Genomic DNA, 21,641 nt, shown 5'->3' on the forward strand with positions numbered 1-21,641 from the left:
CTGTCCTTATGGTGGAGCAAAAGGCAGGGACTCCCTGGAGGGGAATTTCTCCAGGAGGCTTCTGTGCTGGGCTCTGACAGCTCTCGGGAGCTGCTGTGGGCTGGCCACGCAGGCAGGCATGGGTCGAACTGGAAGTGTGCTAGGGCAGGAGTGCCCTCTCCTTGGATTCTTGCTGGCTTTAGCTTGTTCTCCCCTTCTCTGGTCACTGTCCCCTCATCCCAGGTCGCAGAGGATTCTCCTTTTGCCTGCTGGGGATTGCGTCACCTGCTTGAGATAAGGGATGTGGTTTGTTGGTAGGTAGGATGGGCTCTAGACTTCAGGTTTATCAGCCTCTGGAGCACGGGATGCTATCCCCTTCTCTTGCTGTCCCGAGATGGTTTGTATGAGTTCCCCATGCCTCCAAACCATGGCTCCTCCACGAGGCAGGCACTGCCCGCAGGCTGGATGTGTGAGGCTGGCTATCTGTGCTCCAGCATTAAACAGCAGGACCATGCAGCCTCTTGCAGCCCTTGCTCTGAGGGCTTTTCCTCAGGCCACTCTGCAATCTGAGAGTTAATTAGTACAAATAAGCAGCCCCATCCCTAGCATTGTGAGTTAGCTTAATGAGTCCGTGATCGGAGGCGAATCTGCTGCTGTTGCAGGCTCCGAGCTCTGCCATGTTTCTCCCTCGGTGTTTCAAGGTGGCTTCTGAGGCTCCACCATGTTTCATCCCCCACCTGTGCAGGACCTGTCCCTGGGAGACCACCCTGGGTGGGTGGGAGCACTGGAAAGCAGTCTTGCCTCTGTCTTCATCTGCAGCACATGGAGGCTGCATCCGTCCTCGTTCTGTAGCTGCCCAGGGATGCTGGTGCCACAATCACATGCAGCACAATGGGATGTGGGAATTTGCTCCCTGTTTGGGGCTTTTTGTATAGAATTAGCAGAGAGTAGTGAAAGCATCTCCTCTTTCTACCAAATGGTAGAAGTTGAAACCTTCTCTCTGTGCCTTCAAAGCCTGCACAGCTGTCATGCCTTCATGGTGTAGTCCAGCCAGAGAGAGATAAAGCCTCTCTGCTGAGGAGTTCACTGTTAGCACTGAACTCTGCAACGGCTACAGGCTACGGTTATTCTGTATTTTACTAAAGGAAGGATAATATATGACTTGGTTTATTTTAACCATATAAAGGATTTTTGATTTGGTGCCAATGTTAATAATTGTCTCGTGAAGGCTTTGCTAAGGCAGCAGGAATGGTGTGAGAACCTTAGAGCGATGCACTGACTTGTGCAAATATTTTGACTCTTTGTTTTATTTGCGATAGTAAACTTAAATTTAATTTGGGGGGGGACTGATATCTGAAAGAATTTTGCTCAAGCAGGGCACGGGGGCAGAAGATGGCACAGAACCAAGCCCAGCTGGTTTTGACTGAGATTTTTGAACCTGTGGAGGGACTGAGGGAAATGATTTTCAAACGCTACCAGCAGTAACGCTACTGTGATAATATCCAAGCACCTGGCTGAGCTTTTTGCGGTGGCTGGTGCCGGGTGGGAGAGCACCTGTGTCAAGGCCAGTTTTATCTGACAAGGGCACAGACACTTGCTGGGACAGGTTGGTGTCAAGAGAGGCTACTGGAGCTGCGCTTGTCTTCAGCTGGCTGCACTTGGCCCATCTCTGTCATTTCACAAGAGCATGGGAGAAGAATGATGTATAATGTTCAGTGTCTTATATCAATATTTACCAATATTATTAGTATGTCCAATTGTGACAGGCTTCGTGTTGGGTTTGGTACACATTTCCCTACCTACAGCCCCCCCCGTGCCTTTTTTAGCAGGTCCAGGGTATCATGTAAAGGGAACATTTCTTGTTTAGGCTGTCCTTTTGGGTCCATACAACTCATCCCATGGTTCCTATCAGTCCGTTTTCTCTTCCTGTATTTCCTGAACTCTGAGTCCTCCCCTCGCACCCTGCATGGGGTGGTCTTGACCAGAACTGGGCAGAGAGCTGCAGGCTGTCAGCTCTCGGCAGTTTGCTCTTGACCTCCACAATCTCTAGTAGAAGACTTTCTCTGAAGACCTGTTCCTGCAGAGAAGGAAGTGCCTGGGAACTTCCAGGCTTTCCATTTCAATTAATAGAATAAAAATTGAGGTTTTAGATCATTCTTTTCTGAGTGGGAAGAAACTTACTCAAAACAGCCTTCTCCTCCCATTCAGGATTGGGGTTAAATGCTTGGTCCTGGCATTCAACTCTTGGAAGTGTGCACATAGGCCTCCTGCTTTTTGAGTCCTTGGGTTAAGAATATGAAAAATAGCTCCTTAACCTCTGTTTATCTGGTTGTATTGACCCTGAGGGGTATTGCAGGAGGCAGCTGGTCTCTCAGCAGAGTTGCAAACACTTCAGGAGCCTGCTGCCATTTAGCCTCGCTTGTTGCTGACATCAGGAGAAACGGCGGAAGTCCTGAAGCAGTGCCGCGCCACGGGCAGCGTGTGGTTTCCCTGTCACTCGTGTTCTGCCAGCTCGGTGCAGGCAGGGGTTGCGGAGGCATTGCCTGGGCGTCCTCATCTCTCCTGTGCAATCCCACAGGCTTTGCAACAGAGCAGGGAGTTTATATTGTGCTTGAAACACCCAGCCCCTAAAGGAGGAATTTAAAGATCATTGAGCTGGGTAGTTGTGAGAGGTGGGACGGCTCGTGTGAGGAGCATCATCTCTGCCGTGGCTGCAGGTCGGTTCAGGCTTGCTCTGCGACTGTTGCGTTTTCCCAAGCCAGTGGAGGTTATCTGGAGTGATGAATGAGCTCCCTTGGAGTGGAAGCAGCAAAACGGTTTGCTTCCTCCTGTCTCTTCATCCTACTGTTCCCCGGTGGCGGCGTAAGCTGTTGTGGCACTGCTTTGTTTAACTTTCTGTCCCAGTCTTGCTGTGGGACTGAGGTATGTTTTCAGGCATGTCCATACAGCTGTTCCTGTTCCGCAGGAGGCTGTAGGGCTTCTGGGCCAGTGGCTGAGATGCTTTTCTTGTCTCTAGTGAAGGGAGGTGGATTTACATCAGATGAGGATCTGGCCAGACACCTGAGTAAACTTTCATTTGGTTTTGTAGCAAAACTCACTCCCACTGGCTGTAGGTCAGCCAGAGGGGTCCCCTCTAAAATAGAAAGGAAAGGAGGGATTCTGATCCTCTCTGCAGATGTGTACAGTTTTATTTTTTTATTATTATTTTTTGGCAAGCTCTCTTGATTTACACCCATACAATAGATCAGAATTTGGCCTCTGACACCGTGGGCTGGCCCTGGCTGGCAGGCTCTCCCGAGTGAATGTGGATGTAGGGAAGCCATCGCCTCTGATGCCTGGGCAGGAAACGGGCATCCTACGTATTGATGAATGTGCTCAGGCACCAAAGGCAACCCTGTTCACACGTGGATCCTGTTATGAGCCATCTCTCAGTCCAGAAAATTCCTGGCTCCCAGAGTGAGCCTTTCATGAGAGGCAAACAACTTTGAATAATGAGGAATCGCACTGGTGAGCGGCTTTCCCCAGTACCAAACGGCTCCGGCAGTTTGTCCTGCGTGGGGACTTCAGAGCACAGCAGCCTGAGGAGCTTCAGCACGACTGCTGCCCCTGCAACTCCCCTCGGCCCGCTGAGGAGCCTAACACCAGGCTTTAATGTACCCAAGTGCTGGCTGGCATCTCCAGCCCCGGGTGCCCGAAACACGGGGCCTGCCAATCCGTCCACCCCATGATAGTCTCTTTCGCTCGCCTGCACGCACTCACGTGCTGCGGTAATGGTTTAATAGCAGCCCCACCCAGCGCAGTCAGGAGAAGGACTTGCTGCGTAAGCAAAAGCTGGGAAATCTCGCCGCTGTGCACAGCACTCGGTGTGCGCTCCGCTCACATTTTGGGAGAGAGCTTTTTTTTTTTTTTTTTTTTTTTTTTGTTTACCTGGAATCACCGGTGCCAAAAGAAACTAGGAAGGACGGCACTTTGATCCTCTCTCCTCCTGCTTTCGGACAGAGATGGCTGTGCTCCTGGGTGTAGGACTCATCAGGGCACCGGGGCGTATTGTGCCGTGGTACCGCTAACGCTTTCTCTTTTGGCAGGACTCGGAGTCGCTGGACGGTTGCATTCAGAGTACGTTATCAGCACTCTACCCTCCGTTTGAGGCTACTGCAGCCACTGTTCTGTGCCAAGTTTTTGATGTGGTGGAGAAGACGTACCGTGGGGATGGACTGCGCTACCTCATAGACTTCCTGATTCCAGCCAAGCACATCCTGCAGTGCATTCAGCAGGATGCCTGTGTGAGTACATCATGCTCTCTCTAAAGCCTGTAAAGGCTTTCTTGGAGAGCTTGCTTTCTTTCGTCTGTAAAACGGCTGCCAAAAAGTCCTTGCATGTGTACAGCTGCCTAGGTGGGAGGGCAGGCAGACAGTTAGGAAACAGTTGAGAAATTGGTATTGAAGCTAAACTGTGCAGAGATCAGATGTGGAGCGGTACCCTCTCTTTCTATAACCAGGAACACCAAACAGAAGGTTTAAGGGGTTCAGAGGGGAAGGTTTAGCCAAGCCTTTGCAACCTGTTTGCTGGATATGGCTGACTCGGGTGGCTTCTAACCCCAGCTGTTTCTTGGCCCAGTGGATGAAGCTGTCGGGTTCCTGCCACTGGCAGGAGGACGTGCGGGGCGAAATGCTGCCAGTCGGTGTTTTTCCCAGAACTCTGGCTCCCCTTTGATGGTTGCTGGAACGGTCGCAAGGCTCAGTAGCCCCGAGGAGTCACGTTACATTTACTGCCAGAACGAGTCCAAGATTAACGTGCTTTACTGTTGGGAGTCTAAAATGTTAGAAACGATGAGTCAAATGCCTCCATCACAAACTTGGCTCAAAGTTTGCAAGATGGGGGGGGAAAAAAACCAACCCCAACCAAAACCAACAACCTAAACTTAGGGTTTGTTCTAGCCTTTTTGTTTCTAAACCTAGAGGGTGTGTGCAGCCAGGCTTTCCATAGAACTACTCATGGTGGAGGGCAAGGGATGTCTGGGACAAGGAAAAATATGAAATAGAAGCTGAAATAGTCAGTTACTTGTTTGTCTCGAGGAGGTGAAAAGCAGGCGGGAAACACTCATCACATATGATGGATCCACGTAACAACCCCTGGGAGCTGGTCACCTTCCAAGTGTTTTGGTGCCATGTTTGTCACGCCGTGCTGTCACCAGCCTCCACCGTGGTGCCAGCCCTCTCTTTGTGAGCATGTAACAGGAACATCCGAGGGTTGTGCGTGCGGATTTTGGGGAGCTGCTCCCTCTCACCCTGAACGCTTGAATAGGAGTTATTCCATTGGTTTATCCAGCTGCAGTTTCTAATGCAATGGTGCATAGTGTGGTTTTCCCCTTTAAAGAAACAAAAGGTAATTACTGCAAGACATTTCACGGCTTTCCCCAATCCGCCTCTCTCACTGAAGGAGACGAGGGAACAATTTCGCGCTCCCCGTGATCTCGGCAGTTTCCCGGTGGTGGCCTGGGCAGGTGAGGCGGCGGAGGGCAGGGAAGGAGAGCAGCCTGCCTTGCCAGCGGAGCAGGGCCCTCTGCCCGCCATGGCTGGCGGGCAGCTAGGCCCACAGGGCTGCTCTCCCAAAGGGGAGGTGTTTGGGGCAGCCTGCAGGAGGTGCCAGCAAGGGGTTCTGCTGGGCGGTGAAGGGACTGTCCCCGGGGCTGGTGAGACCACGCAGCCACCGCGGGCCATGGCTGCCCTCGGGGTGAGGGCCCTGGGGGACCGGGATGGGGTGGCAGGGAGGGCCTTGTGCTGCCCAGCAGCCAATGGGAGGACAGCTGAGGCTGCAGCAGCCAATAGGAGCGTGGGGATGCCTTGATGGGCATGGCGGGGCTTGGCTGAGCCAGGGGCTATTGGAGCAGGAGGTGCTGAGGCGGTGGGCCTTGAGGCGGGAGAGGTGAGGGCGGGGGGGCCCCAAGGGTCCCTGAGGCGGGAGAGGTGTGAGGGTGGTGGACCATGGGGAGTGCTGTGGCAGCAAAGGTGTGAGGGCGCTGGGCCCCGTGGGGCCCTGAGGCGGGAGAGGTGAGGGCGGCGGGCCCCAACGGTCGTTGAGGCGGGAGAGGTGAGGGCGGCGGGCCCCAACGGTCGTTGAGGCGGGAGAGGTGAGGGCGGCAGGCCCCAACGGTCGTTGAGGCGGGAGAGGTGAGGGCGGCGGGCCCCAACGGTCGTTGAGGCGGGAGAGGTGAGGGCGGCGGGCCCCAACGGTCGTTGAGGCGGGAGAGGTGTGAAGGTGGGGGACCATGGAGGACCTTGTGGCAGGAGAGGTGTGAGAGTGCAGGGCCCTGAGGGTCCTTGAGGCAGGACAGGTGAGGGTGGGCGTCGCTGAGGAGTGGGAGAGGTGTGAGAGTGGTGGGCCCTGAGGGTCTCTGAGGTGGCAGAGGTGAGGACAGTAGGCCCTGGGGGTCTCTGAGGTGGCAGAGGTGAGGACAGTAGGCCCTGGAGGGGCTCAGAGTGCTAGCAGACCCCCAGGCTGGCCTGGAGCGTGGGGCTAAGGGACATGGAGGCAAGGGGGCTGGTGGTGGCTGAGGTGTCCTGTTGGCAGGGGAAGCCAGTATGGTGAGGCTGTCCTACACATGCAGCACTAGCACTGTTGGGGGACGTGGTAGAGGGGCAGGAGCTGTGCTTGGAGCCACCCTCCTGTCACAGGCCCAGGAATGGCGGGGAGCTCTGGGCCTGCTTGGTGCTCCCTGGCCTGCCCAGGAGCCACAAGGTGCAGGTCTGGTGGGGGCAGCTACCTGCAGTGAGGGCTGCCCAGGTCTCAGCGTTGGCAATGGGGGGGTGCTTTTGCTGAGGTGTGACACGTCTGCGAGAGTGGGAAGTAAGAGGCAGAGTGCAAGTACAGGCCTCTCAAAGAGCATAGCTGGGTGCCTTGAGCCGTTCCTCTTTGCTTGTGATCCCTTCATGATTTTGTACTTTCAGAGTGGCTCATATAGGGAGATCAAGGAAAGCTCTAGGTACCTTGTACTATCTTTAGAGGTGGGCTCAGGCTATTCTATATTTCATTTAGAAGTCTGCCTGTTTGAATCTTTATTGCTGAAAGTTATTTCTTTCATTTTTTGTGGACTCCTTTACCCCAAACTTCCACTGTGTGCCCCTTCTTTCTGTGTTCGCTATCTGAAATCACAGGACCTATTTCTTGCTACTTGTTCTTTAAAAGTTTTGTCTGCTTTTTAGAGAGTCTAAGCAAAAGCAATATATCCTCCCTAGTTTGTAGTTCAGCTGGTGTGTGTGAGCTTTTACTAAGGGAGAGAAAAAAAAAGTAGCTCCTGTCTGAATGGCTACTGTAGGAAATCTTGAGAGTGCTAAACCTTCTTCTCAGCCGCTGCAGTGACAAAAGTGTAAGTGGCTTCATGAAGTATTAGACAAAGTCATAGGCTTCAGCTTGGCATATTAAAATCAATAGCCTGTGTGTGACCCACAGGGGCTGGAGGGGGCTGTGCCAAGGGATCTGTCTCTGCTCAGCACAGAGTAAGAAGCCAGATTTTGTCCCTGGCCTTCAGATGACATCCTCAGCCATCGCTGTAGCTTTAGGAGCTGCCGTCTTTGTTGTTGGAGCCCAGCTGTTTCCTGAGAGGCAGCTTTATTCCTGGCTGCAGCCAGGCTGGGCATAGGGTCTGCTCCTGGCACTCCTCTTATGAGTCTGGTTTGGCTCGGTAGTGATTGGACATGAGAGGAGCAAAGACTTGAGCCTCAAAATGAAATGTTAAAAAAACCTGAAATAAGCCTCTTCATGTAATCTTCCCTTTGAAGGTGCTTTTTGGAGTAGGAGCAGCATGAGGATGCTCCACTTCTAAAGTTCTAAAACTCTGAAATGTTTAGGCTATTGAAGGATTTACATTCCTGCTTGGACATTACTCTAGCTCTTGCTGCAATTCAGACTGGGGCTTTGTAGGGTTTTTCAGGAACTTCAGTGCGTTCTGGATTTTGGTGGTGGTGATTTAGACAGGTCATCTAAGCAGTGAAGTTGAGTTTTGGATTTCTTAATGTAATGGTTACTCTGCATCCAGGTTTTAACAGAAACTCCATGTCAGGTAGGTGCAGATGGAAATCAGTTTTATGTTTATGCTACTGCTGATGGTGTCTCTCACTTTTCAGTCATATAAACTATTTGTGGTAGTTTGAGAACTGATTATTTTTTTTTTTGTCTGCCTGTTCTTCCCCTCAGAGGCCCTCGGTCCAGATGGCCTTAATGTATCTACTAGGAAGTACTCTAATGGCAGAAGTGTTGATATGGCCTGGTGTAGGGTGCAATTGTATAGTCTTTTCTGGAAAATAGCACATTATTTTTTGTTTAAAACCTTGTTTACAAAATATTTGGATCGAGCACTTCTGTAAGAGGTGTAATCTGTATTGACCAAGGTGCTCTGTGGGTCTTGAGCTTGACGGAAAAGTCAGTGAAGTATGTATGGCCTGAGACTTGCTGAAGCCAGTAGCAACTTCTGCAAACTGTGTGCTATAAGAGGAGGTCTTGGTTTGCAAGAACTGAACTCAGCCGTGCTATGCGAGAAAGGGAATAGTTGGTGTAGAAGCATCTGTGTCTTGGAGATTAGAAAGCATGAGAACATACGACTGCAAAACTTAGCTCCCTGTGCCTTTGAGGGAAGTACAGGAAACTGCGTTAGATTTTAGGCCTTTTTAATTCTAAATTATTAAAGAAACAAAGGGAGGGGGCAGTTGTTCTGCATTCAAGGTTAGAATATAAAGGTAATCTTAATATGATCCTTCATACAAATGACAAGTAAGATTCAGTTTAGGAGTGATACAGCATGTAGATACAACAGGAAGGCAGTTGCACTAAGTGAACAGAAATAAAATTGCTGTGACTGAAATGGATATGGAATTGACTGCGTTGAAGGAAAGAGGGACTGTCTGGCATCAATCCTGGAATACGGAAGAAGTTACCATGTAATGCTCAATGTCTGATAACAAGGATTTTTATTGAATCTGTTAAGTCAGACCCAGTAACAAAATACAGAGAACAAGCTGAGTGTACAACAGCAGGCACTGAGCAAGGACTGAATTAACTGACCCATTAAAAACTGGATAATGTTTTTTCATGGGGTCTGTTCCATGGCAGGTAGCGTAAGACTAGCCTTTTTCATAAACCAGCTTTCTCTAGAGAGAAAAGTTTTGTTGTGTAATCTCTTCCATAAAGGATTATTATGGAGTCATATGGAAAATTAATTACTGTGTCAAAGGGATGGAGGTTTATGCAAGTATTGCAAGATGGGTAACAAACTGGTGAAAGGGAGGGTGATTGTACTGCAGTGAAAACTGAGTTGGAGACAGGAGTCATGAGATGCACATTACTTCTCATCCATGACCTTGACATAAAGAGTATGCAGATGACAGATACTTACGATGAAACCAGTCTGGGAGATGGCAATAACCTAAAGGAGGAGGATAAATGTATTACACAAAATGAACTCTAAAACTTTGTACTTATGTTTTCATAATGGTAGACTCAGAGGGCAAGCGTGTGCCTCTATAAAAGTAATAGGCAGAATTTGTGTTGTGGACTGGGGTTCATCAGTTTGGAAAGAAAAACTAGCAGATGACTGGGTTACCTTAGGGACATGACTGGAAAACAAGTGTGATCTTAGCTTTGAGATGCTTCTAGCACAGTTGGGAAGTGTTGGTGCCTTTATACACAGTGTTTTGCAGTGCTTTACACAGTGAAAAAGTGTAACAAAGAAATGTATTTAAAAAAAAAAGAAAGGCTTCACTAAGGAGGCATTTCAGGCAGGCCTAAGAAGTGATCAAGGGAGACGTGTTAAGATGATGTGATGTGGCTTAATAATTTTAAGCAATGGGAGCACATCCAGAGAATAAGCTCCAGGGTTGAGGAGGAGGAATTGTTGAATCTGAAGATGATTTGGGCTTTCAAGCCTCTGAGCAACTTTGCATCAGGTGCAGTGAGGATAAGAAACATGGCTGGGCTGAAGGTAAAGCTTGGTGAACATAGGAAAGAAATTACTTAATGCCATTACCTGTTGTTTCAAACCGTATGAGGATCCAAGAGGTTCCTTCCAGTTCTGTGGTTTGTCTGCTATGTGGCAAAATATTTGAATTAAAGTTTTTTTTTCATCTGTCTGGCCTGCAGAATACACAATTCTTATAAATTGCTTTCTCTGTCAAGACTTTCCATGTGACCATGTAAGAGAAGGAAGATAAAATGTTTGGAGCTTAATGCTGCCACTGCTAAAGTCTTTGGGCTTCCAGAGGGCAGCTTTCTAATTTAAGTATTGCATCTGATACAGGTGAATCCTATCTAAACATCTCTTAAGACAGAGAAAGATGAAATTAATCATGAAATTGATGGCGTATGTTGTGGCTCAGTTTGAATCTTACTTTACCTGTCTTGCATAGGCTCCTGATAGTACCAGATGAGTGATGCTTTTTACCTGCTTCCATGCTCTTCAATTTGGCTTAACCAAAATTAGGTGGAACGTGCTGCATACTCCAGTAGAGCAGATTAGGGAATAAAAACAAGTACTCAGACGGACCTTGGCATTTTCATTCTGCCTTTCCTCATCAGCAAAGGTCATTACCTCCCTTCCAGCAGACCCAACACCACTTCATCAGACAAAAGACATTTTGTGGTGCCAGGATGACTAGTGACATCCTGTGCAATGAGGTTTCTGCATCTACAACCCCTTTCTGGCAGATTGGTATTGAGTGTACCTGGTACAAACTAGAGCTCACTGTGTGCGCTCTGGAAATGATGTGTAATATTTGCCACCTTCTCTGTTAAGGCTGTGGATGGTCTTTAGTTGAGGACAGTGAGTTTTGTCAGTGCATTATAAGCAGGCTGCTGTCTGTCTGCGTTTCTCTAATGGCGCTTGGTTAGGGATGCTGTATGGTCTGAATTTTCACTTTCTTAGTCCAGTTGTCCTACTGAGTCAGAAATGAAGTAGAGACAGGGTCTCCCAGTTTGAGTGCTGGGAGGTGAGACCACCTGATTTCCCTGTGCTGGGATTCTGAGGCTTAGACCTCTGTCTGAGCTGACCCAGCTTTAAAACATGACTGAGACTTCTGGCAGCCGGTTGGTTCATATTCAGGTCCTGAGATGCTGGTGATTTGCGTTGGTAGCTTTTCTTGGTTCTGCTTTTTAAAGAGAAGACCTCAGTATGGGAAACTTCCCTACACTAATAACCAAAGACCCTAAATCCATCTGTTGTATCACTACAGTTGTGAAAGAGAAGCATTGATCCCTCTTGTCCAAAAGCTTGAGCTGAGTTCCATTCCTGATGCTGAAAACACTTTCTCTTTTCTCTGCAGGTTCAGTACTGTGGCTTGCTGTTTCGCCATGAGGGCTGGCCCCTGTGTATTCATGAGAAGATTGTAGTCCAGCTGGCTTCCATTGACTGGCGAATCTTGAAGCCTGGTGACTTCTACCTGCAGGTGGTCCCCTATCTGAAGAAGTCTCCACGAATTGTATTGAAATGTTTGGCAAAAGACAAGCATAATGTAGAGGAAGTCGTAATTCCAGAAGTTTCCTATACCTCTATTTTCACTCTGGAATGGTTGAGTACTATCAATGGAGAGCGGATGGGTATAGCACTGGAAAATTGTTTACTAACCACTGATGATAAAATATTTCGTGTCCCCTGGGATAAAGTGGTTAAGCCTGAATTTATAAATAAACCAAAAATAATTGAAAACAGTATCATCTCTCCAGAAATAACAGAGGAACCTTCAATTTTGTACCTCCCCATGGACCATGCTGAGAGCAGTTCACCAGACCTAGGATCTCAGTATCTACAGGAAAAAAGTCCAAATCGAGACAACCTGGTCATTAACAGCAGAGCTCCGCAGCTGAGTGAAGCTCTTGTCAACGGTGGGTGTGCAAGTCCTGTGCCTCAAGAGAACTTGAAAAGTGACCTTGAAGGGGAGTACGTTGAGCTGACAGAAGTTTCACTGCCCAGGTTTGGGCCACAAACAGGCTCTTTAACCCAGTCGCTAGCTTTAAATTATCTAACTCAGCCCAGAACACGAGTGAATGCATCTAAAGGCAAGCACAGGTTTATTGTCATTCAAGACAGTACCTACTCCAAGAACTTAATTCAGTCAGCACTTATGCAGAAGGAGCACTGTCAAATGGACACTCTGAGGACTTCTTCTACGGAAGTTCTCAAAAATGTAATTCCGTTGGAAAGCAACAAAATGATAGCACATGAAGAACTGTCTCCAGAAGGTCAGCTGATGTCAGGGCGTCCTGGAAACATGGGGAATAGCTTTCCTGTAGCTGAGTCTCCTGCCTGCAGTGCAGAAGATTCATCTGCAGAGCAGGAGACCCGCAGCGAACACTCAATCGATTGGCGATATGCACTGTGCAGCTACAGTGATGTGTGTGCTAGTGATGGTGTCAACTGCAAAGCACAAATGCCTGGTGCTCTTGGAAATGTGGAAGGAGCAAGTGATGGTCCTAGAGGAAATCCTGGTGTTCAAACATTGGAGCGGAGCTCAGAAACAATTCTAGATGCTGCTGTTGCTCCAGCTAAAGAGGAGGTGATACTGAGAGAACATGGAGAACCACTGACTGAAGATCAAAATGAGGTGACACAGGTGGATTCCTCTCCTGTGTCTGTCCTGGGATCTTTGGGACCACACTGCACACTGCAGGAAAGTTCTGATGCTTCTTGCCAGACTGTCAGTGAAAGTATTGCGCCAGGCCAGGCCCCTACATTGCTTGTCATGCCTGAGAGTTCAGATGTAGGTGTGGAGGGAGGCTCTCCTTCAGGGAACACAGCAGATGTAGGAGCAGTCGGTGCTTGCTGCAGTGATCAGGAAGCAAACCTTAGTTCTCCGTTAAATCCTTCAGAACAGAACCAAGGAGAAGTAGATGAATTTGAGCCGGGAAGAAGGGACGGCCCTGAGGAAGTCAAAGAGACTGAACAAATATTGCCTGTAAATGAGAATCGGACTAGTCATGGTCACTGTTCTGTCAAAGCTCCTACAGATGGACTCTTGTTAGATGGTGAAGAGCAAGAGATCTCTGCATGTCAGCATAATAAAGCTGAAGAAGCCATACTACTCCAGAGTGCTCTGTCAGCAGAGGGTGATCAGATGGCAGAACAATTAAATAACAGTGACTCTTTGGGCCTTGATACACAAACAGAAGGCTCAAGTCAATTCGGAACCCAGAGGTCTGGGGAAATGTGTGAGGAACCACAAAGACAGGCAGAAAACCAGGGCCATAAAAGTGAAGAGAACTCTGTGCTGAACCCAGAGTGTTTTGTGGTACAGGACGTGAAGGGAGGGGAGGAGAACCGGGGAAGTTTTCCTTACGGGGAAAAGTCAAAGACTATAGCCTTAAAAACACTGGAATCCATTGAAGAGGAACTGGAAGTTGGACCACTGTCCTCAGGACCCGCTGAAGGGCGTGCAGAGCCCACCGCTCTGCACTCGCACCAAGAGGCAGCTTCTGGGGCATCATCTCCTAAAGGTACAGCAATTGGGTGTTTGTGTTTGTCTGTTCGATAACATGGATAGAAAGCAAAATCCTCGAGAGGTACCGCCACCAAGTACATCTGCTGGGAGGCTTTGGGATAATAGCACAAACTACAGGAAAGTGAGTAGGTTGTCATGTTTGTGGGTTGAAATTAGCTTTCTCTTCACACGTGAGTTCATTGTAGGTATTTTGTTTAACAGTTCTTTGCAAATTTACATCACTACAGAACAAAGTTCTGGTGTAAGAAACTTTTAATTTCAGTTAATCTGATTGCTGCAGACCTCCACCCATTATATGCGTCTTGTGCACATTATGGATGCATGCAATAGGAATGCGTGAGAAGAGAATGTGTAACTGTACAATTCTTTCATAGTTGAAAATTGGCTTTAGGAATATAGTTGTGGCAAGAGGAAGCATCAATGGATGCCACAGTAAAATACTATCTGTGTAACATGACCTGAAGATGAACAATATGTGTGCTGGTAACTGATTTAAGAAGCAAACTGCAGTGTTGAGGGATTCCTCCTTTCCCCTCCAGCATGCTTTATTCAGCATAGTTATGTTTCAGGTAGGAGCTGTTTAACTTGAGTGGGACAGCACAGAGAAAATAAGCATCTAACTTCAACTCAGACGATATGTTCAAGCAGGTTAGTGCCCAGACTTCTTGCTGCCTGGCGTCCTGTGCTGGAGCTAGTCTCCTTCAGAAGGAATTGAAGAGGCAATCCAGGTCTCTCTGCCTTTTGCACCAGACTGTAGGCAGGCGGTGTGTAACCGCACAGACACGATGTTGGCTTTGCCTAGCTCTGCTGAGTCTGGAAAGCTCTAGCTAGATATGCAGATCACATCGAGACGCGTGTGTGGCGGGGGCGGGTGAAACATGCCATTCCAGTTCAACAGCTCATGTTCCCTGAGACCCCTGGCTAGGAAAATTACCCGGCTTGGAATATTAGAGTGAGGACTCTTGAAAGGGTCAGAGCTACAGACCCACACTGCTAGAGCATGTCTGACCCTGTGGAGGAACAAACTGAGAGCTGGTCTGTACTGGGATGGGCTGATAGTGTAACGCTTGCACTGGGCCTGAATTGTTGGATAAGAGTCTACGTCACCACTGCAGCACTACTACATTTAGCTGCAAACACAGCTACTTTCTCAAGTGTCCAAAAGTCACATTTTACTTGATGCCTTAACGTGACCTCCTAGTGGAGCTAACGTGTCCATTGATTAAAATGAAATTTCATTAACACCCACACCAGGATATTTTAATTCCGTAATTAAGCAGGCCTGTGGTTGCCAGGCATTTCTGATACTTTGGGAGTGACAAGCATTTCTCTTCTGTGAAATGGAGGGGTCAGCTCAAAAGTTCGTATCTCTGAAGTGTGTGTGTCTCAGCATCTACCACCATGCACAGAAAAAAAGAGGTCACCTTCTGCCTGTCTGTAGCTCTTGGGGGATGTACGCCAGTGGGTATCCATTCCCCTGACCAAGCTGAACCTGGCGTGACTTCATGTTTGCGCAGGACCAGGCCTCAGAAAACTGGTTGAGTGCTGGGTGCACGCTTTCCTCATGACTCTAGTGGCTGCTTGTTCCGTGTTCCCATCTCTTCTGTCTAAAATTAGCCAGGTCCAGCTCGTCTATGAGATAATAAGTGTGATATTTTTGCTGCTCTACAGGATGAGTCTTGGCCGCTGATGTGGATTTCGGCAATGACAGACCCCTCTGGGGTATGTGTGGAGTTTGGTTTTAATCAAAGACAATTTAACTGTTTCTGTGGATTTGTCTGAAATAAGTGACATATTTATGGCCCAATTCTGATGATGCTAAACTTTGTAATTGCAGTTAAAAAAAATCCCACCAATGTGTTATGTCAGAGCTTGTAATGCAAAAGAAACAACCTAAATATCATCAGAACACTCCCACCTCCACCCCCCCCCCCAAACCAATGAGCTAAACTCTTTAAGGCATAAGGCATCTCAAATATCTGTTAATGCTGGGAGCATTTCTTAAACACTATAGCTGGAACTGTAATAAGATAAATCCACTCAATTACATTTGATTGCTTTGAGATCCAAACAAGCCATCCCTTTATCTAGCCCCATTAAACCCTCAGAGATACAATAATAAGATAATTCGGAGATAAAATTACAAAGTGAAGCGAATGTCCTACTCTCTGTCCTACAAATGGACTTTTCCAGCTGGTCAGTCTGTAGGGAAGCTAAATTCTCTGTCACTGTCTCTTGTTAAGGTCATTTTGCTGCTATGATTGGAAACTGTGGGTATCTTGCCTAAACTATAAATAACAACAAAGCTTAAGCTTTACTGGGCCAATTCGGATCTGCAATTCACACCTCAGTAGTAGCAGGCAGGCACACGATTTCCTCTCTGTGAGGTGGAGGAGCTTGCTTGTTACAGCAGACAGTGTAGATTCTAATGTCAAAATGCACGTTCAGATCTGGGGCATCTGAGTTTGCTGCATCTGTAGATTTTTCCTGGTCCCTTAAATCCCCTTCCTCCCGCTCCCAGTCACAAACTGACCTTATTTTCTGCATAAATATGATCTAACTTGGAAAGATTTTGAGTCAAACGTGAGCTGTTTTGAGTTGGTGGCTTAAAATTTACGCTGGTTCCATTCACAGAAAATCTGACTGCTCTTTTTCCCTAATGACTAACTTCAAGTGAAAGTGAATTTTGAAACTTTGAAGCTCTGGAAAGAATTCTTCTATTTTTTTGAGGGCGGAAATATCTTGATATTCAAGATATTGGCTGAAAAGCCACACTGGGCATATTCAGCAGCACCTGTTAGGGCATTGCGTTCCCGTTCCCTGTTACTACGTGATGTTAGCGTAGATGATACTGGTGCCGGGGCAGTTTGCAGGAAAAATGCTAATGTCTCTTTGAAATGCACACAAGCAAATCCTCCTCTACCACTTCCTTAACCTCAGGGAAAGGTGGAACCTGCAAACACGGCAAATTCAGATGTCCCAGTTCTCAATTTGCTTTTTGATGTAATCCTCCGCATTCTACAATTTCCGCTTCAGTAAGTGCCTCCACCCCAGATTGCAAATAACAAACAGTGTGCTTGGGCCTGTTCAGAGAGAGGTGGGGTCTGCAGATCTGAACTGAGCCTTAAAAGCCTAGGGAAGAGGTTTGTTTGGGCAAGCTGTACATAGTCTGGAGGCTGCGCAACTCCAGTGAGGCTTCTTTGGGCCTGAAAAGCCCCAGTACCAGGACTGTGTCTGGTGGGCTGAGCAAAATTGTTTCTCTCTTCTAGATTTTGGGATCTGCTGCCTCATTCCTAAGAGATCCAAGGCAGGGCTGCCACGTACACTTATGTTTTTCTCTTGCCTTGGTGTGGTACCTTCAATGTAGCTATGTTCCCTTTCTAGTTGTCTTTAAAAACTACCTTTTGGTCCTCTTTGCAGGCTTTCTTCATTTAATGCAGATTCCTTTACTATGAACTGTGTGGTTCTGCTTATTGCCAGGCCTTACAGCTCCTTGAGAAGATGTTCTCCTGGAAAGTCTGCCCCCCTTTAATGTGAGACGCTTGGGGGGTGACTTAAGGCAAGGTAGCCCATCGATGGGAGATCCATGCCCCTCTAACAAGCCGCTTCAGGAAGATCTACCAGCGTTGTCCAAAGCGAATGAGCTCTTGCATCGCTGGAAAGCAGGAGCTGAGGTAGCACTAGGCACAGAACTGAGCTCCGATGTGTCCCAGAGCCATGCAGAGCCCTGAAGCCATGGCAGCAGCTTACGTGGTCAAATGCAGCAGATGCCAAGCTGGGTTGCAGGGATGCTCCCTCAAGTGGGGTGTTACCAAAGAGTAAAGAGCAGCTATTCCATCATGGCCTCGATGGTGCAGAGCCCTGGAGCCCCTCCTAGTTTCCCCCCCACCGTCAGATAATTTTGCGCAGTGAGCCATGCTGCTCAGGGCGCTTCTCTCGCCCACTTTAGCAATTTTGAAAGCAGTTTGGGCTGAGCCTCAACCTGTAAATCACCCTCGCTGCTAAAACTTGTATTGAAAGCCACTTCAAGGACTGCTTTGTTCCTGGTCCTGCTCTTTAATGAAGTATTGGAATCTGTTAGTAAATAAACTGAGTCAATTGTCAGCATTGTTGATGCAGCAGGAAGGTAGGATGGTTAAAGTCAATTTGAAATAGCAATTAAAACGTCTGACTTCATAGCAAGCAAATAAATACTCCAGTCTTTTATTTTCGTAGAGAGGTTGATTTTTTTGTTGGTAGATATTGAAGTATCAGGATTTGCAGTGAAGTATAGCCTTTTTTTCTAGTATATCTTTCTGCCAGACAATGGGACAGCCTAGCTGTGTATTTGGGATGCTAAAGATGTATTGTTGAAGACACATTGTTGGCTTCCAATTCTTATAATGTTGGGAAATGGGGAATAATACTTCTTGCACAGTAGGTAGATTATTTTTTTTTTTTCCTTCTCTCCACGTACTGTTACATGACAATTGAAACTTTATAAAACTAGCATTCGTTTCGATGTAGTAGCTAAGATATTTAATTTTAGAATTAATTTATTCTGATAACTTGTACTTTAAAGCTGAGGTGTCAGGCAAAGGAAGCATTTCCTCCATCTCTCAAACAGAGCTGATTGGTGTAATCATCCCGTTCTTCAGGGGTTTAAAATAGGTTTCTGATTTTCACATTAACCATTAATTAAAAAAATCTGGATGAGCAGAACAAAGTCTCTTTGGCTAATTTCCAGCTGATTTGTCAGCCTCGAGTTAACTTCATATTTTCAGGAACTAATCTGAAAGTGGCGTTGGGGGAGTAATTCTGCTCTGATGGAGCAGCTCTCTCTGTCAGAAGCTGGTTTATCACTTCAGCAAGCTCGAGCTGCTGGAGCTTCGCCAGGGACTTGCACCGCGCCAGGCTTTCGGGCTGTGAGCAGACATGTACAGCTTGATACGTTACCTTTAAAAATGACTTTTGACTGCGGTAATCCTGATCTGAATTGAGATTTTTGTAACTTGCAAACTTCACAATAAATCGGTTTATTCTTTTAGAATTACAGTAGTATTAATGTTATAACCAGTTTTGGAACATGCGTGCTAGTGACACGAGGACTGGAGGAGCTGCAGAGTGCTGGGGCTGGGGGCACGTCCCTCCCCAGTCTGGGACTTACCTGGGACCTTTTGGGTGGAGCTCTGCTCCAGCTTCTCACTGCTGCTTCTCTTACAGGCATGGTGTCAGAAGGGGCAGAGATGAGAAAAGAAGCAAGTGGCACAGATGTGTTGAAACCAGTGAGTAAAGTGAGTGCCCTGGAGGAAACCTCAACAGCTGTTACTCCCCCGCCATCCCCAGCTGCCTGGGGTGGTCGGTCTGCACCTACCATAGTCAAGGATGTGAACCCAGAAGTGCTCAGAAGCGGAGTTGCCTGCCTGCCCGGTGAGTAGCTGAGCCAGAGTGTGTCTGGGAAGTGTGGTTTGTAGGAGGGCAAGGGAGATGAGCCTTTGTTTGCAGCGCTGCGGACTGGTGCCAGTTCCATTCCTTTCATCCCAAAGCCCTCCAGAAGCAACAATTCTTGAATCCTCTAAAGTTTCTGGGTGGGAAGGACAGGAAGTAGAAATTCCCTCTCATGAAGGTAATGTTAACTTGCTCCCAGGAGTCTCAAAATGTTAACCAAGCGTCTATGAGTCAGAAATGCCAAATCTGTGGGCTCATACCGGTGGTTCAAAAAGAGAAGAGTGAGGGTGCAGCTAATGATGGGCTGGTGGGCCTGACATCAGACCCAGTCGAAACAATAGAAACTTGATTCACTTGGTAGATAATTAAAGGATAGGAGTGTAGAAGATGCTGTTTGACAGTGCTCTTGTGAAGCCAGTTTTATTCTTGGTAATTAGAAGTTTGGTTGATTAAATGTAGCTGCCTAGATATAATAGATTTTTAGAAAACATTTGATTTCATGACACGTAGTGTTGAAAGGAATACCCCAGTGAAGCGTGGATGAGCAACGTGTAGGATGAACGATAGCATAGCTAAATAGCAGATGACAAAACCTAGCTATCAAGGGAGGACTTCCCAGAATTGTTCTGCTGAGATCAGTTGTAGGTCAAACGTTATTCAGTGTTTGCATCTGATATGGCAACAAGTATCAAATTGCCGCAGATAAAACTTCTACATGGGACAGATATTGGCAGAGCGGTAAATAAAGCTGAGGGTGTTGGACAGAGCAGCCAGGATCGCTTGATGTGCAGGGCCCACACAAGAGGTCTTTGTGTTTAACTAAACACCAAGTAAAGCAGAGGAAGCGAGATCTACCTCTCCAGTGCGAAACAGCTGCTTGGCAGCATTCACGTATGCAGCCCCTGTGGACTTGCTTCCTTCTCCAGCTGGGGAGAGGGCTGTCCAGTGCGGGGCAGGAAGATTAGCTGCATCCGATCAGCTCAGGAGCCACGTATGAGTTGAAAATTGGCTAGGGAGCGGAGAAGAAGTGAGGCGACCTGTGCAGTGTGGAGAAGTCAGGAAGGAGAGCGCAAAGGCAGCACAGGGATATCCCACTGGGTGCTGGGGCTGCAAGACCAATTTTGACCTCAAGTGTGTGAAGGAGAGGGGATGACTAGCCAGATTAAGAAAGTGCTGTTATCTCTGTGTACTTGTTGGTGATGCCTTTCAAATAGTTTCATCTGTTCTGATGCCTTTGTTATAAAAGGAAATGGTGAATATTGGAGGTGGTGCAGAGAAGGGTGACAGCCCTTTCTTGTAGCTGAGTTGGGTATCTTATGGCAAATGACTGGAAGGTTGTTTATCTCATAAGTTGATAGAGAATGAGGTGAAAACACCTTTGTGCACGGAAGGACGGAAAGGGAAATAAGACTTTTGCAGTCTTCTGGAAAAAGGGGAAATGAGAAACTGAGTGCAGGGCAGAGTTATGGTACGTTCAAACATGTAACTTTGCACTGGGAGGTAAATTGCTAGAACAAATTCCAAAGGAGGATTTCTAATCTTCTGGTCTGCTGATCAGGTTAGACACTCTTATGCTGTGTACAACCACCAAAAAATTACAGGGTTTGACAGAGGGGCCTTTCAGAGAAGCTCACAGTTCATACTGTTGTAGAAGCCTGACTGTGGTCCAATGCTCTAGTTGCTTCCTTTGTCACAGATTCCTATCGTAATGTACAAATGTTAAACAAAACAAATGCATTTGAATATGGGAGGAAGGGATTGAAATGCATTGAACAAACAAGGTTTGGGTTTGATACTGCTTCTAAGAGAGGAATCACATTTTCTGTAGAAGCTGTATTGGATTTGGCTGACATCTCTTCTCTCATGTGTCTCCTTTTGGATTCCAGTGGGCAATCCTCACACCTGAGGGAATGCACTCACCACTCAGTTAAATGCTTTATGGTAGACATTGGTAATGATAGAATAATTACATTAGAAAGATAACTTTTAGAATGAATAGTGAATAAGAGCTAATTAATAAACTAGTAGCTGATGGAGTTAGGAGTAAATTTTCCTTTCAGGAGAGTTTCCTTGCTGCATTCTGTTTTTGAATTATCTGGTTACGCTGCTGTTGGACACCCAGCCCTGGCTGCTTTTTTGACCTAGTTGGGCAATTCCCAGGCTCCTATGTGGAGGTTCAAGGTTTAATCAGGTTCTGGTGATGCCCAGCCTCCTTAATAGATGAAAGATGTTGCTTCAGAGTAAGAAAGCTTTTACTGAGCCTGGTTATCGAGCTATTTTTCCAGTAATTGAGTGCTTTGCTTTTTTAAAACTTTCTGATGATCCCCTTAGCTTATGAAATAAGGTATATTAATAAGCTTTTCCTACTTGCTCTCCAGCTTTTGGATTATACAGCATCCCGTATTTATGTACATTACAGAATACAGTATTTCTGTAGTAATAAAACTCCTCCTGAATCACACAGTTGATGAAAGATTTTTGTCCCTGCTGTTAGCAGGAGAAAGCCTGTGGCACGATTCTGGTCCTTGGGAGGTAGACAGCCCTGCTTCTAAGAGATTCCCATCTGTGTCTGTGGCCCTTACTCAAGTCACACCTTAGCGACAGATTGAGATCTCACCAGGGTGCTTTTCTGTGCTTGGGGCTGTCCATCTGTATCTGTTTTACCTGTCAACTCGCATGCTTGTCCCTGGGATGGGGAGAGACGTGGTCCAGGACAGTATCTCCTGTGGTAGCAATAAAGTTCAGAGGAGACAG

At 47.2% G+C, this 21,641-nt stretch overlaps 1 protein-coding gene across 6 annotated transcripts in view; it reads left to right on the top strand.

The window, feature by feature from the left end:
• PLEKHG4 (pleckstrin homology and RhoGEF domain containing G4) overlaps window positions 1–21,641 on the top strand; it is a 92,191-nt gene that overhangs the window by 12,595 nt on the left and 57,955 nt on the right. For all 6 annotated transcript variants that reach the window (XM_074583348.1, XM_074583350.1, XM_074583349.1 and 3 more), the window contains exons 2-4: window positions 4,065–4,262; window positions 11,289–13,455; window positions 18,663–18,869. In XM_074583348.1, the coding sequence (XP_074439449.1) occupies window positions 4,065–4,262; window positions 11,289–13,455; window positions 18,663–18,869 (2,572 nt within the window). The remainder of the gene's footprint in view (window positions 1–4,064; window positions 4,263–11,288; window positions 13,456–18,662; window positions 18,870–21,641) is intronic.

Source organism: Larus michahellis, chromosome 4, assembly GCF_964199755.1.
Source record: "Larus michahellis chromosome 4, bLarMic1.1, whole genome shotgun sequence".
Taxonomy (NCBI): Eukaryota; Metazoa; Chordata; class Aves; order Charadriiformes; family Laridae; genus Larus; species Larus michahellis.